General features: G+C 37.6%; 1 protein-coding gene across 3 annotated transcripts in view; it reads right to left on the minus strand.

Moving 5' to 3' along the window:
- Positions 1-17,631, minus strand: part of pde4ba (phosphodiesterase 4B, cAMP-specific a) — a 190,718-nt gene that overhangs the window by 53,393 nt on the left and 119,694 nt on the right. For all 3 annotated transcript variants that reach the window (XM_067596451.1, XM_067596452.1, XM_067596453.1), the window contains 4 exons: positions 10,629-10,823; positions 8,841-8,877; positions 8,504-8,574; positions 5,499-5,551 (listed from right to left, as the gene is read on the minus strand). In XM_067596451.1, coding sequence (XP_067452552.1) covers positions 5,499-5,551; positions 8,504-8,574; positions 8,841-8,877; positions 10,629-10,823 — 356 coding nt within the window. The remainder of the gene's footprint in view (positions 1-5,498; positions 5,552-8,503; positions 8,575-8,840; positions 8,878-10,628; positions 10,824-17,631) is intronic.

A 17,631-nucleotide genomic window follows, 5' to 3' on the forward strand; every position in this document is an offset into this window, starting at 1 on the left:
AATAGTTAGTTTCAAAAACAGCTGACGTTACATTTTGTGCGAGCCAAAGATAAGACAAACCGCAGTCATCTAATATTAATCAGTAAAATCCATAATGGTGTATATAATTAGCAGTTATACAAATCAAGTTTTGAATCATACATTATCTGACTAAGTTTAGCTTCTTACTTTGTAATGGACTCAAAAAGGCTTTAATTCTGCTTGGTAACACCTCAGGTGAGATTTCGCTAATGTCAACATTTACACAACCCCACCTGTAGCTCAGTGGGTAGAGCGAGTCTGACATCAGTGGTTGATGATGTCAAAGAGTCCTCCAACATGACACTGATTGCCCCTGATAGTATGTGTATGAGAAATAAATCTAACTGATTTTGACAAATGTGTCTACCGAATGTTGCGCAGGTTTATAAACCAAACTTTGATCAATAAGCACCAAAATAGTGAAAAATGTAGTATTATGTGCTATAGAGGAACTATTAAATGATATGATACCAAACTATTGACATGTTTTTTAGTAGCAAAGCACCTGTCTTACATCTCATGTTACATTACATGCATTTGATAAGTTCCATGAATGGCATTCAAAATATGCAAAATATGCCATTTTGGTTTTATTTTATTTACCTGTCTGTATAAAGAATTAAAAGAATTATTCATATGCCCTGAAACAGGGAAAAACAGGTTCACCTGTGCACTATGTAATGTGATTGTGCAGTACTGTAGGTATTTACGTGTATATCATTGTGTCAGCATGTGCATGTTTGTGCAGTGTGTGGGCACAGACAATAGGCCTTTGTCTATCTGCATCCTATTTTTCTCCTGTGGGCTGACACAGACATTCATACACACCGACACACGCACACACACACCTCATCTACACACAGTTCCTCCTAGCTTCCGTCAAGTTACAACAGTTTAGAGACAGCAAAACAGGAATTATCTGATCTTCTCTTCCTGCCTCACACTTCCTGCCCTCCCCCTCCGCCCCCTCCGCCTTCAATAGAGAGAGAGAGAGAAACAGATGAATGAGAAGGAAACATTAAGACTTATGGGGAGATAGAGAGAGAGAGGATTATGTGGCTGTGGACGTATGTGATGGTGTATGTGTGAATAGGGGATTTTTTTCAGGGGAGGGATGTGGCCTGAGATCATGGGAAAGCAGTGGGATCACAGGAGTTGAGGGAAGAGTCTGTGCTGAGCAGGTGTTGACTGCTCACAATCAAACTTCTACAGTATGTGATACGAAGCATTTACCATTTTGATCTTTAAAATCACTTGTTAATTTGCCCCGTGTCTGCTGGCATCATTATATTAAGTTTACTATATAAGTATGTATGCAACTATTTTAAAAAAAAGTCTTTTAAATTAATCCCTAATATGTCAGGGATTGATCCTGCTAACTGTGTAGCCGCAGTAAATAAAATAGTTTGTACCCTCTTGTGCTAACTCCTATAAAAGTGATCTTTGCACACCCGTATTCAGGCAGGTGCATGTAAGAATAAATAATGTCCAATGACAAAAATCAGATCCTGCATGCACTTCTGGTATAGTAAATCTAATGAATAGCTAGGTTTCATCAAAGTTAAGCTTCATTTGTCAGACATTTACCAAAACATAGCTATTCAATAAAATGACCGTAAGTTTCATCAACAGTGTGCAGGAGCTGACACTTGGATTAGCGAAAACATATAAAAGAGCAATATTATTGCATGATATTGCATATTATAGGAGATATCTTCTTTCTTAGTTTATTCTACAACAACTCAACATTTTCAGTGTCTGGAGAGCAAAGATGTACAGTAACCATGTCCCCATAATGCTCATAGTGGGCATATGGATACTGTATGTCTTTACACTGCTTTGTTTTCTTTAATAAGCTCAGAGGAATACCCTGCACTGGCTTTTTATTATAATGAAGGAACATATCATGAAAATGCAACAGTTTGGCTCTGTCACAGAGGTATAACTAGAGGTTTAAGGTACTGTCTGTGCAGTCAAAGTCTGCACAGACAGTACTTTTTAGTAGGATAAATTCCTCATTTTGTTGAAAATAATATAAAATGACAAAACGGCAGCCTCAACGTTTTGAGACACATTAGATCTAAAATACATAAATCTCATGTCAATCTTTAGCCAGGTTGTGACGATGATCGCAATGATCAAAAACAGTCGACAGAGTGAACGCAGGCCAAAACTACACGAGGAGAACACTGCAGACATTTTTTTCAAATAGATGACGGAGTGGACTGTTCACTAACAGAGTCAATAATATTTAAACTCAGCGACCTTAGCAAAAAGGATAAAGTGGCTTGTAACTCATAATCTAGTGACGACCTTTTTTGCCCTTACACAGAAAGGTCATATTAAACGTTATGGAGCACACACACACACACACACATACACACGCACTCACAAACACAAACACACCAACTCAGAGCACCTGATGAGCTGCGGTTCTGAAGGAGGAAGTGAAAACTCAGTCCATCTGCTTTGACAGGAAGTCAACAGAAGCCACATACAGGCATGCTGACGTCAATCAGAGCCACAGGAACACCTCCCCGCAGCACACACACAGACACAGACACACACACACACATATTACTCACAGTGATGCATATGAGCCATGATAAACAGTCATTCAAATCAGACACCTTGTCAATCCACAATTGCAAAATTGCACAGCAAAGTTAAAATACCATCATAGACCGAAATACTTGATCACATATATCATTGTGTTAACTGGTGGTTATTCTCACCACACATACACATGCGCACACACACACACGCACACACACGCAGACTGTTGTTTCCTTTTCAACAACATAAACCTAAAGATTTAAATATTAAGTCGTCTTTTTCTTCATGTTTTTATTTCTCCTTTCTCTGGATTATTTTTGGGTGATAAATGAAAGCAGTTAAAACAAATAACAGTACATCAACAGTATGAGATTTGATTCAAGTCTTCATAGTCGATGCCGACAGTCTGAACATAAGGAGAATGAAACTTGTGTGGGTGTGTTTTTTTAATAAATACAGCAAGGGACACATGCAGTAATTTTGTTGGAAATGACTAAATGCGCTATAACATATGAAAAAAAACCTCTACACTTGTTTTTTATGAAAAAGAAAACACTGTTATCTTGGCTGAACTGACTGAGGCTTCATTTCACTACTTTTTCTTTGATGTTCTTTCTGGCCCGAGTTGGTTTTATGTAAAAAATGTTTGGTATTTGATGGTTAACTACGCTCTCTGTTCTCGGTTTCACATGCTCATCTCTGTCTCTCTTTACACAATAGAGACATGATGGTGACACTGTTTTCAATTATCTGTGCAGAGTGTGGGAACATCTGTCTACTGATATGAGGTTAAAGCTCTCATACTTTGTTTTCTCAAAGAATGAGGAGAGATTTTAGCACCGCTTCTTAGAATTGATAGTCAATAAAAAACAGAAGCATGCATGCTATACACATTTTTATTAGTCACGTGCAAAATTCTACTTCTAATCTCATGACAAGTTATGCCACTTTCAGTGTTTATTACACAGTGTGCAAACTCTTGCATTTAAATTAAGTCATGTCTCATTAAAGACTAAAATAATAGTCTTGCAACATAAACACAATATTCTCTTTCTGTTCTGTTTTTGGTTTGTTCACAAAGAAAGTGAAAGGCAGGGGTTAACCATATGTTGGATAACCTGTGTGTTTGTGACATAAAGTACTGAGCATATGCATGGACAGTGAGAAAAATGGATGGTCAGCATAAATATGAGAAGTTTCTACAAGAAGCAGGATTTGTTACTTTGTTTTCTAACATAAAAAAGTTCTTCTTATATAATTATGTGAGTACACACTTTACTAACCACCATTCAGGTCTACAGGAGGTGAATGCTTGAAATTAAAAAAAGACAGATTCTGGGTGTAGTATCGCTTTAAAACACCGGTACAGTTTGCATGGCCTTAGATTTCAGCTCTGCATAGTTTTAACAGTGAGGTCTCTGCAAGTTGCCAGGAAGGTGTAGCTGCAGGCTGTGAGGTGAGCTCTGATGTCACAGTGAAATGCCTGGCTGTACGTTCATGTGCTGCTGATTGGAAAATAAACACAAGTATAAGAATTTGAGATTATTTAAAGATACATCGCTCTGTCATGATGAATGCACCATTTTATTCTCTTGAGTGGTGCAGCTCAAATCAGCAGACTGAAAGAAGGACAGATCTGTGAAGTGAGATTTATTTTCTTGTAACATATTTGTTCTGAAAATCTATTATATGTTAATTTTACATATTCATACATAATAATTATTAATGTTTCTATTCATTTTAGTTATGACAATGTCATTTTCATTATTGTTGTGGCTCACATTGGGAAGGAAAGCCCCCTCATTCCCTCTCAATTCACTGTGTTCACACACACACAGAACACGCAAAAATGCACTATTTGTATATGTAGATTCAATTTCACATAGAGTATAAGCACAACCACATTCACCTTGTTACGTTTCTCTGTGTATGAGTGTATGTGTGTGTAGCAAATGGCCTTGGCTGAGCCAGCGGGCGGACACAGATCCAACTATTACACTAAAAAAGAAAAATAAATTCAAAAAGAAAAATATTCACAAGTAAAATCAACTTTGCAAAAACACAGACACACACACACACACAAACTTGCATGTCTGCGTGCATGCACACACGTACTCACACTGCCTCTTACTGGTGTAGACGTGTACACACAAACACACACACACACACACACACACACACACACACACACACACACACACACACACACACACACACACGCACGCACACACACAAACGCACACACTTACGTTTACTTAGGTCACTTTTGGGAACATGACATAGACTTACATTCATTTCCTGGAGACTTACCCTAACCCTAACCATAACCACTGACCCAAAAATCAGCTTGGGGACATGGCTTTTGTCCCCAGTTGGACAAGCCATACCCAATTTACTGGTCTTTAGTCAGACATTTGTTCCCGAAAGTAGCCTATGACATACATACACACACACACACACACACACACACACACACACACACACACACACAGCTGCTTAAAATCAAATATGATCAAAGAAAAAGAGGGAGGTTTGCCGTTATCTTTGTTATCTTTGAGTGAGCTGGTTTAATAGACCTACTGTGTGTGTGTGACTGTGTGTGTGTGTGTGTGTGTTAGTGCGTGTGTGTTTTTCTGAACTACCAGTTCAATTGTGTTTGAACAAGGTTAATGAGCTTGATGACAAAATAGTCTGGACTACAATGTTGGAGCTGGAGACGAATGGCGTAAAAAGTGAAAGTCGTCACGTACGCGAGCGCAAGGGAGAAGGAGGCAATAATGAGAACAAGGAAAAATGAAAAAGACATGGTGGCAGAAAAATGTTTGAGCCAGATGTAAACCAGATAGATAAAGAAAGACGTGTTCTTCACGCCGCTTTACAAAAGTCAAACACGTAGCAGGACATTCCTCTCAGTGTCTTACCTGGGAGACAAACTCTGGTGATTGGGGGCTGAGTCGTGGCTGCAGGAGACCTCCTGAAAGAAGGAAGGACAGAGAGAAAAAAGAAAGATGTTACAAATGGAAAACACCCTACAGTACGTACATAATGTGATCTTCATCTTCAAAGGGTCAGCTCACTCAAATTACAAAAAACCTTTTCTCACTTGTGTAAGTTTATAGGGTCAGTAATTTGGTGGAACTGCCCCTTTAAATATGACAGACTTCTTTCTCTATTGTGTGGAACTCAACAGAACTTTAAGGAATAGTTTGACATTTTGGGAAACATGCATATATATTAATATTAAGCTACTGCCAGCAGCTGGTTAGCTTAGCTTAGCACAAAGACTGGAAACAGAGGGAAACTACTAGCATAGCTTTGTCCAAAGGTTATAAAATCTGCCTGTCAGTTTACCTTCCTGGAGTCTTGTCGTCACCGTGAGGTTGGTAGGCAGCACCTGGCCAAGAAATACTAGCATGGCACATGAGCAAAATGAAAACAGCAATTTGCCATTTTTAATAGTTGAGTTTTGTGAGTTTTAGGGGCGATTTTGTTACCTTTGGACAGAGCCAGGCTAGCTGTTTCCTCATGTTTCCAGTCTTTATGATGAGCTAAGCTAACTTGCTGCTGGCTGGTAGATTCACATTTACTGTACAGATGTGAGAATTTCTTCTCATCTAACTCTTGTCAAGAACAAATATGCGAATTTCCCAAAATGGTATTTTCAATGTAGTTGAACGTTTTAGTAGTTCAGGCGAGCACAGAAGTTGCTTCATAGTCACATATGTTCCATATAACATCCAATCATATACAATATGTCCATGTCCTATCTTAACACTAGGCAATCCTTGCAAACATTTGGTTCTCAGTTTAGTTATTTCTGCTTTCAGCAATTGAACTCCAGTATGTTCATGTTCATCAAATAATATGTATCTCAACGGGATGTGGGTTTGTGAGCTCAGTGACACTCTGTATCAAGCTTGCTGAAATGTTTTCCAGAGCATCACATGAGCCAGAATCACACCACCTAACTAAATTGTGTGTTATCATTGCAATAAACGACTAACTGAATTACAGTTTGTTGTTTCTATGTTTTATGGTTGTATGTTTCTTGTTGAGCGGTGTGTATTTGTGTATAGGCACATCAAAAGACAAGTGTTGCAAACTAGCCGAGGTTATAAATGCTGGCACTGGTGGATGTAATGTTCTCAGTGCTAAAAAAATAAACATGAAAGCATTAATTCAAGTAAACAGTTAATATCTGAAAGGAACAAAAGGCTGAGCAGGATCTGTGTTTGTGTCTGTGAGAGAGAGAGAGAGTCACAGCAACAGGGGAGAAGAGCTAACATTGTAATGGCAAATTTCCTTTCAGCAGGCATTCATTGATTATCTGACTGATCTTGTGTGTGAAATTAATTCAGTATGTGTGTGCATTAACATCCGTGTCCATGCCAGCATGCTTATGTGTTCAGTCTTTGCTGCATTGAATACCTGAAGCCTGTCTGACCTACATTCACCCACACATAAACAGCAAACTGAGTGCTTGTACATACAGCAAAAGGAGAAAGCTCTTAGCATCCTTAGAAAATGACTCACGTACACATAAGCCAACACAGTGAAGAATAGAGGAAAAGGTGCCCTACATACACATTTCCTATGTATCTGCATCCGCAGTCTCTTAAAGAATTATATTGCTTTCATTAGACTTTTTGTCGTCAAACTGGACTGTAATGATGTGAAACCTTGGAAACAGCCTTACTTTGAAAAAAACAATGATGAAATATTGGAAGAAACAGAAGGGCACTGGATTGCAAAAGTTAGATAAAACTACAGAAAAGGAGAGTGTTGCTTATAACATGCACCATAACCAGAATTAAACTATTTTTTTAAAAAAATCTGACTACAAGAGGCCTATAATAACACATGTTATCACTGCACTGTTCAAATGATTTGTAAAGTTTGGGTTCAGTTTGAGTAAACCATGTATATTCTTCAGTCTATGAGACATGTTTATTTTTATTTTTTAGTCCTACTCATTATATATAAGAAAATAATATGATTCAGTGACCACTGAAGTAGTGCAGAATAAATGCAGTGGGGACAACAAATACTTTAAATGCATACCAATGAGGCCTTCCATCTGTGTGAGTAGTTTATGTGTGTGCATTTGTGTGTGTGTGTGTGCCTGCACGCTTCACCACAACAGAGCAATTCCTTGTAGAGCATTTTAATTGACTGTCACATAGAAGGAAGCTATTCTTTAGTTTCTCAAGAGGCAAAAGACAAATGATGGATATAAAGTTACTTTCAGTTAGTTATTAAATCAAAGCTCTTTACAATGTTTTAAAGTCCACATGAGGATTTTAATGTTGTGTCTTTGTTCAAAGCATGTGATGTGATGTGTTTGCTGGACTACTTTAGCTGCTCAACTGTGAATGGTGGGAAGCTGGGAGCTGCAGCATCAGATGTCACACCTCACACCTCAGTCTGTTTAAAGTGCAATACTTCCACCTTGTGGTTAAATTATGGAACTGCAGCCTGAGATTATCTGTGCTTTTAAGAGTGAAGAAAAAGCTAAATCATTATGCAGAAGTATGTAGTAGAGTTTTATGTATTTCCACTTAAAAGTTTACTTCATAAAGTTTTTATTATATAATCTTTTTGATTTTTATAATAATGTTTAAGAGTAATCTTTTTGATTTTTATATTAATATTTAAGAGTAATCTTTAAAAAAACATTTGTCCCACAGCCAGCGAGGAATCTAAAAACATAACAATCCCAAGTTTGTCTCTAAGTGGACTTCAACATAATTCATAACACTCTTATGAGGCCTGTACGATGGCTTACAATAAAATACAAAGCTGATATTTTATTGTAAACTGGCTACTCTGAATTTAAGAGTGTACAATAAGTGTTTCCCTAATGTTGTCAGAAGCACTGAAGTAACTATTCACTCAGTAAGAAAATAATTGATTCAGTTACACTTACTTGCTGGAGGCACACTGGACATTGGTCAGTACAGTGAAGTTATTCCTTACACTTCGGAGGCTTGCCAGAACCTAGACAGACAAAAGGAGAGACAATCATTAGTTTCCTTTGTACTATATTTAGCAGCATTTGTTTGCTTTCTTTAAAGTGCAGACACCTGTTGTGGTATATTGACCATATAGAGCTGAACAAGATTATATATTAATGCTATGCTTGTTTGAACTCTGAGCTTTGGATGTTGATATTTTTACATTTGCTTAATCAGTGTTAGGGTACTCTACTGTGTCGTCCCCCCCATGTAGAAAAATAACAGACTTTAGAGCAGTGAAATATTTACCTGAGCAAAAGGCGTCACAATCAGGTCATCGCCATGTCTGGAAACACACAAAAAAAGAAAGATGTAGTAAGAAAAGTGTTCAAATACATCATATATTAGGTTTTGCTATTGTGTGAAACTTGTTTGCTAAGTGCTTGCTGCCAGCATGGCCTTGGTCAAAAGGAAATATGTGAAGTATCAACAATGACTACCATGACCCAGGCAGTCTCATTACTATAATTAACTGACAGAAATGGACTCCAAAGAGGGAGAGGAGTATGGAAGGAAGGTCACCGGTCAAAAACAGGAGTCCTCAGACGTAACCTTGTATGGCACGTTCTAAAAGTAACCGGTTTTTGTGAACTGAGACAAAATACTGAAATACTCTCCTGTGGGCTTCAAATCATCGTCATGTTACACAAGATGGAGTCATCATCAGTGGTCACTGAGGGACCACTGCACTTACTCCCACACCCACTACATATCTATCATCAGATCATCCACTGGGGGGCAGAGCAGGAGTGCAGGAGCAGCCTGCTGTACATCTAGTTATGTACTTTAATGATAAGAGGTCAGAGGAGCTAGGTCTCCATCATTAAAAGACAAACCGCAACAACTATCATCAAAAATAAATTATATTTTGAGATATTATTGTGCATTAGCAGAATTGTATAGTGACAGTATATCAAATCACGTTATTGTTTTAAACAGCTTGTATGTTTTAAATGATTTAAAGTGCAAATGAAAATGGAAAACATGTGGATGTTAACATTTTGCATTGCACAGTTTTGTTTGGTGTTATGCAATTTTAACATCATATGTGATTTTTCCTAAAAAAATACATTCATATTAATATTGTGATAGTAATTTCACTGACTTTAAGGCAGACTCACAGTCAATAGTCAAAAAATGAATAAAAGATATAAATATGTCACACAAAATAAGATTCTCATTCCACTAATGTAGCAACTGTAAGTCTCTCTGTACAGCTATTTTTATATGCTTATGCCAGTGTTGAAAAGTATACAGGGTATACAGTATAACAGTGAGCCCTTAACATCTGGTTAACATGTGAAACTTAGGTACATTTACATACATAAAACATCTGAGCATAAAACCTTCAACATGCCAAGATAATACATGCTGTAGTTAAGCTCTAATCTTTAAATTACCTGTAAAATATGTATATGATATCGAAGCATCTTCATTTACTCTCAGTAAAATTAATAAAGTACTTCCCTCTCCATGTAATTCTTATTATACTGTGCTGACTGTGCTGTGTTGACTTTCTGCTCTGTGACATACACAGTGTCATAGATGCAAAGTAGTCAGCACAGTTAAGCACTGTTGTGGTTTCAGTGTAAGTGCAGACACTATCCAAACTCTAGGAGTCACTTGTTGAGTATATAGGCCAAAGGTGAGTCAATGATGTAGTGGGTAAATGAAAGAATGAATATGTGCATCTGAAAGAGGGAAGTTAACAGTGTTTATAAATCTGCCATCCTAAAAATGACATAGTACATTATAAATTGAGTATATTTTAACTTCACTTTGACATGTTGCAATAAATACTTGATACTCCTGAGAAATCTTGCTCTATTGAAAATGTGTTTTGAGGACTTCTGACTGACTTAACACAAGTGCGCATGTGTAATAAATTAAACTGTAATGCGTTATCTTCCAAGAAATGTATGTGTATGCCAGCTTACACTGTACATCTGTCTGTGTGTGCTTGCTTCACACAGGCATGTACATACTTGTGCAATGAGTGTATGTCTGCTGTGCTTATTTGCATGAGTTTCTACTTACAGTTCAGAGGCAATGGAGGAGTTTCGTGACATGGACTTGGGTGACAGATCATAGTCACTGTCAGAGCGATAGAGGAAGGACTCTCTGCGCTGGTTATGACCGGGGAAGTTAGTGTGGAGGACCAGACCAGAGCCGGGGGAGGCCTGGGGGTCCAGAGGGCTGCAGCTGGCAGATGGGCCATTCTCGACATCGAAACTGAAAACAGACAAACACGCAGTTTTTAAGATATTTAACAAACTGTACCATTTTTTTCTATCATAGCGTGAAAGAAGAGAGAAATAAAAAATAGTGGAGCTAGTTTTAAGGTTTGAGGGATCCAAGTGGTAGCATTATTATGGATGCTCAGTGTTTGAGTTAGCAGAAATATCTTGATAAGGATAAATAACTAAACTCAACACTGAAATTAATCTACAGCAAGTGCCTTGGCTTTCCTGCAATTTCAGCAAAAAGTTTTTCCAACGGAGGCTGCCACTCTGACCTTAACAAATCTTAAAAACAACATGAAGTCTCTCTGACTCTCTCTTTTTCTGATAACATTTTGTTTTCATTACTGAGTGCCCTCTTCGGTCTTGATTAGGATTTAAAAACAGAGGATGATAAAAGGGGAAGGGGAATTCTTTCACATGTACTACCAACTTCCCCTTAAGAGAAAAGCTGCTTTCACACAGATACTGTAATTAGACACACACATATATATACATGAATAGACTTGACATGACCGGGCAGGAGAGGTCATAGTGACATGGTTTGGTGCACAGTGTTCATTTTCTGAGAGGAATTAGTGAGACAGAGGCTCCTACGTCCATGAGGAGGAGAAAGTGGAGGAATGGGAGAAGTAGGATCTCATTAATGCATCTTGAGGAAAGGGGAGCATAAGAGTAGGAGATATCCCTGCGAAGTTTTATTGGCTGTGATGCAAACAAACCTTGCGTGTGACTTATTTTTCTTCATAATTTCCACTGAGGTTTGAGTTTCTGTAATTCCCTCCCTTTTATGACTTTGATCTGCAATGATGGCAATCCCCCGCTCTTTTTGTATAGTAAACACACACCAGGAGAGCGGGTGCTGGTTACAATACAAACTTCAACAAATGAACACAATATTAAACTTTTTTTTTTCCAACAAAACATCCAATGTTTGTGGAAAGGTCACAAATTTCTTTGGAACTGAGTATTCAGTTATGTTGAGTATTTTTTTAATCACTGCTTCTACAAAGCTCCTCTTCTGTTTATTGTATTGACATCTGGTATGAAAAACCAATCGCTTAATCTAAGCAAGAGGATTTTCCAAAGGAAAGACCTACAAGGCACTGTGCAGATGTAATAGCTCTGATAAACTGTCTCTAGTTGCAGCAGTATTCCTTTATTAGATTGTGATAAAGGCTGTTGTAGAAGGCTTTCATTTTCATCAAATGCGACGGCCTTACCGCTTTATGTATGTATTTTATTTCACCGCACATGAACGATGTGCTTTAGAGGCTTACGTCAATATTAACGCCAACGACAGTTTGCTTTCTTGCAAATCATTTGTAGAGTATATGGGAAAGAATGGGTGGAATTTCTTGTGGTTTTCTACCCCTTGAGAAAGTGTGATGTGAAGCAGAGATGGCGTTTTTTTTTTATAGAAATGATGGGAAGCCGGGTCTTACAAAAACATCATGTCATCATCAGTGCTGAAGGCGCAATCAGTAATACAAATTAAAACAGACAGATTGACAGAGGGTAAGTAAATTTTAAATAGATACTATGTACTTCCAGGAGAATTTGCAGGACATAGTTACAAATTTGAGGGACAACAACATCAAAATAAGGATCACCTTTAGTTGTCACAATTTTTCTTTGAAACCCCCAGAAGTCCCTGCTCTGAAAACCAGAGGCTCCTCCCAGTGGTGAGAGAGCAAAACAGCTCTTTTAGGTACATAGGGTCCACGCACCAAGTAATACTTTGTATGTCAAAAGTTAGATTTTGATCAAGGGGTTATGGAGAGAAGCCCAAGTTGGTGTAATGTGTGAATCATGTCTTGTGTTTTCTGCAGAATTCTGAGCCAGTGGAGAGTGGGAAGCTGTAAAATTATCTTTCAGCTAAAATATGACTTAAAGTCAGACACTGTACAGCTTACTTTTTACAAAACATCTGCGCTGCAAAGCCTATACTGTCTCACACAGCACAACATTTTGGTGTAGTGAGTATGTTTATGCTGAATTATTGACATGGTACAATAACTGCAAAGCATTTTCTATGCATAATTTCCTTTTCAAATTTCAGTTTATAAACATGTCACAATGATACACTAAAAAATACTGTAAAAAAAAAGAATGAACAGAAAAGATCAAAGGTAAATGACAGTGTATTGTGTATACATGCATGCCTGCACTGTGCACCATGCACTGAATGCTTGACTGCTTCTGCCCTCAGGTTAATCCACCGCTTTTTGTGTTACAGTCACGTGCAGAGACAACTAATTCTGGAGCCAGTGCAGGTGAGAACAACACACACACACACACACACACACACACACACACACACACACACACAAACACACACACACACACACACCTCACAACTGTCCAGTCTTTTTTTTTCTTTATCTTCAACAAAAGATAAAAAGCTTCTTATTAACTTTGTAGATGAAGATGATTCACAGTGCAATGGAAATTCAAAAAGCTAACATCTTCACAGGGCCAGGAAATACTTCCAAGACCCATCAGTCCAAAAAGGCTTTCTATCAAGACAGAAAAGACCAATAGTCTGTTTTTTATGCCAAGACTGTTCTCAAGAATTTAGTTGTTTTTTAGTGCATGCAGTGGGAATAGACTGGTTGAACCCGACTTGTGATCTATCAAAAGCACATGGTATGTTTTCAGCTATCTCACCAGTCAGGGAGTTCAAACCAGTGCTCTATTCATGTTTTCTACTTCTGTTAAACCAACACATCACCTCCTCTCTGACTATGAGCTGAGTCACATCCTCTTGAGAGAGTCTTTACAGCCAGCTAAGATAGCCGGGGTACAGGTGTCATGACGGGTGTTTTGTGCATTTACGAGAAGCCAAACAGAGAGAGGAGAAAAAAATGACATCCGTGTCATGGCTTTCCACTGATGGCTATTGTGTAAACAATAACAACAATGAGATATAATGAGGAACAATGACCTCATACTGTGGTGTTGTCTATGTCAAGTTCATTTTTTTTTTCAGCATGACTCCTTGAGGTGTCAATGTCACTTAGTCAGTCCAACACTTTGGTCTAAACGGAAATATCTCAGGAACTATTGTCATGAAACGTTGTGCAGACATTTGTTGTATCTTGAGGAAGACCACCATAAGGTTGACATTTTTGACTTTTTGTGAAATGTCTTGACAACTATCGGATGGAATGAAATGAAAATTGGTACAGATATACATGGTACTCCTGAAACTTTATCCTGATAATTTTGGTGATTCTCTGCAGATATTCAGGGTTTCCAGAAGATTCATCCTAATTGAAATTGACATTTGATACACACATTCATGTCCCCCTCAGGATGAACTGTAGTCACTTTGGTTAATTTTTCATCTACCATCATCAGGTCAAAACTTAATTTTGTACTTTGTACTTTGTGTTTAGCTACTAGCATGGCTGTAGACTCTTAGTCTAGTTTATGTAGGGACAACTTGGACACCCATCCAGTACAATAACCACTAGGAAATCATGATACATTTTTTTAAAGTTTGTTTGTGGAAAGTTAGTTTAGCTCATGATAAGGTTTATTTCAACAGTAAGTTAACTAGTAAAAGACAATAAAGTATAATAATTTTGGAGGCCTGTAGTTTGATACTCTAAAAGGTGGTTAACAGTTGACTCTGGCTGAAACATGCAGTTATTTTCATCACTGATGAATCTGTTAATTTTCGAAATTTAACTGGTTAATCAGCTGATATGTAGAATCAGAAAAGAGTGAAAAGTGTGCAAGGTGACGTCTTCATGCTGCTTGTTTTGTTTGACAAACAACAGTCCAAACCCTCAAAATATTCAAATAATAATTATATAAAACAGAAAAGCAGCACAGTGCCATTTAGAGACTGCAACACACAAAGTTCGCTTTTCTTGACTATGGATTTAACAATTATCAAAAGTGTTGTCAATTTTCTTTTGATCAAGAAATTAATTTATAAACTAATTATTTCACCACTAACCATATACAGTAGTATAGTATAGTACGATATATCACATGTGCAATTATTTTTCACAAAATATTTTGCAAATTTAAAAATAATCAGCCTATAAAAACAGGCCTAATACTATGAGACTAAATAAGGACCCAGAGTGATCTATCAGAAAACAGTTGTATATTTAAAACATCATTTTAACACAGACAGTCTCACGGCTCCGTTGTGAGGCTGTCTGAGTGACTGATGCCAATATATGGTCATGAGATGGCACTGACCCCAAGTCCCATCAGACCATGGAAAAAATGGCTAAAAATGTTAAACTGTTTGGTCTTTAAAGCTCATTCTTGACATTATGTAAGCTTAAAAAGGTCTACTTACTAGCTTTTTGGAGCTTTCAACCACATTCAGAGAATGGAGATGAATGACGACCAAGAGTACGACACTGAGCTTAGACCATTTTGTTACATAATGTTTAACTGTGGTTATAAACTAAACTAAACAAATACAGGATTATCTAAGTGCTTTGTAATTGTTCAGTAATTACTGAAAGGTAGAAAATAAGCATTTATCTTATGGTTGTGTTTTTTCTGGTCTTCTTAACCAGACAAAGAAAGGATATCCAAGAATTTGGCCTTCAAATAACAACACAAAGACTGACCTTGGGAACAAAGACCCTTTTCTATGAAATGGGGTGTCCTGGTGGTTTAGTGGATTAGTGTATTTGTCTGGGAACCCATTCTCACTCATACCATTCTTTCATTCTTTCTCTTTGAAGTTCATCAACGGAACAACGTGGACATCAGTGCTTGGATCCTTCACATCTAATGTACAGTATATGTAAACATATACAAATGTAAAAATGCTAAATTCCTTGCTCTGTCAACCAGAAGCATGCCTTCTGTTTGAGGACTGTTTATCCAAACTGCTGAGAGATCAAGACAACCAGAGGCCAAATTCTTTATTGTATGTATCGAGTTATGAGGTAGAGGGGAAATAATCAGTCAAACTGGCGTGAATTTAGGTAGTCTGACAATGTCTAAATGGAAGAATCAAAGCGTCATCCTGGTTTCATGACGCACGGTTGTGTTTTTTGATAATATATCACTTGTAATGTTCAAAGAACCGCAGAGGACGCGGAGTAGGAATTATTTGGTAATGGTAATATTTTATGATTATTATGATTTAGGGTGAGTTCCCCGTGTTTTTGATGTTATGTTACATTGAATGAATCAGGAAGTGCTCCCTCTGACTCCAAAATGATTTGCTACGATGACACGACATTCCATTCCCATGACCCAGCTGCATCTGTCTGACTGACTTTGTGTTCACACTACCAGTGACAAAGCAACAGGCTATGAGTCATTTTCAGTAGAAGCCGGTGACATAATGCTACAAACTGACACTTGACACCTGTCGCTACGTGACAAGTGTGACGTGCTAAAAATCAAAGTTGAGCCGGCCTCAACTTTTTTCAGCACTCCAATGATGCAGTTAAGTGTCCATCAATCATATGTTTTTTGTTTCACCGTTTCCACTGCCCTTCTCTCTCATCACAATTCCTTTTTCCGTTCCGTCTAAAAAAATGGAAGAAAAACTGATTCTTGCCGTTAGCCAGTTCCTTGTGCTATTTAACCCTTTTCATTTACTGTGACACTAACAAAATAAAACACAGCTTGGCAGAGGGTAGCAGCTATTACGGGAGTGCCAGGTATGTAACGTACATTTTTAAATGTGGTAGTGTGTTACTTAATAATACTAAATCATGTTTACTAGCTATTAAAGATAATTATAAATGCATATGGTACACAAACCCATGACAACATAACCACATCAATCAGTGCTTGAGCAACATTTCAACAGCAACTCGGCAACAACGTAGCTGACCACGCTTGGCTGTTTTGTAACTTTGCTCATAGTGTGAATACCTCACGAGTGATTGATGGACAAACTGAAAAGCTGATGGACTAAGTGACAGATAGAGATGGTTCCCCTATTAGGGTGAAACACACTACGTAATTACTGCATTTAATTCAGTCTGCTTTACAGTAAGAATGCACGTGCAAACACCCACCCAAAGAGAATAAGGAACCCACATGCACATCATAGACAGTTTGCTCCACAGAAAAGACTGAAGTAACCACTACCAAACCAAAAACCACCACTAGATGACCGGATTATAGTCAGTGGGTATGTCGGAAATTACTGGAGAGCCAAACCATTAAAGGATAAGGCGAGATTCTTTACTTCTGTTATTGTTAACAAATCCCATAAAAAGAACAAAACAGACAGTGTGCTGGTACATCTGTCAATACTTTTTAACTTAGAATCACTCTCATTTGTTCTGATTGAAAATGTAAATCTTTAAAAACTGATTTATAATTTCAGTTTTTTAAAAGGCAAAATAATTTCCGAAAACAGCTGGATGCGCAGTTTTTAGCCAGTGTTACTCAGACAGGATTAAAAGTGTATTCGTTGGGGATTATTTTTACCCATGGATGTGGTGCAGGATACAGGATTGACAAATAATCAACTACAGTGCCCATGTTCATGGTAATGAAGGAACATGTCACTCAGTGCAGAGATGTGGCTCATTAATGGATTTTTTGAATAATTTTTGACTATAATGGAGGTCTATGGGCAGAGAAATAAGCTAAATCAGGCTTTGGATAAACAGAAATACTTGTTAGTAGGATCAATTCATTGTTGCTTTGGTCTTTTCATGATATGAAGAAACCTTCTGGGTGAGAGGTGAAACTTCAAAAATCTAAACAAGACCTTCATTTAGCCCTTCTGGATGTTTTTTCATGGGAGTTATTGACAAAAAATATAAAATATCACCAGACTTATTCTTTAG

Source organism: Thunnus thynnus, chromosome 8 (genome assembly GCF_963924715.1).
Source record: "Thunnus thynnus chromosome 8, fThuThy2.1, whole genome shotgun sequence".
In the NCBI taxonomy this organism is placed as follows: domain Eukaryota; kingdom Metazoa; phylum Chordata; class Actinopteri; order Scombriformes; family Scombridae; genus Thunnus; species Thunnus thynnus.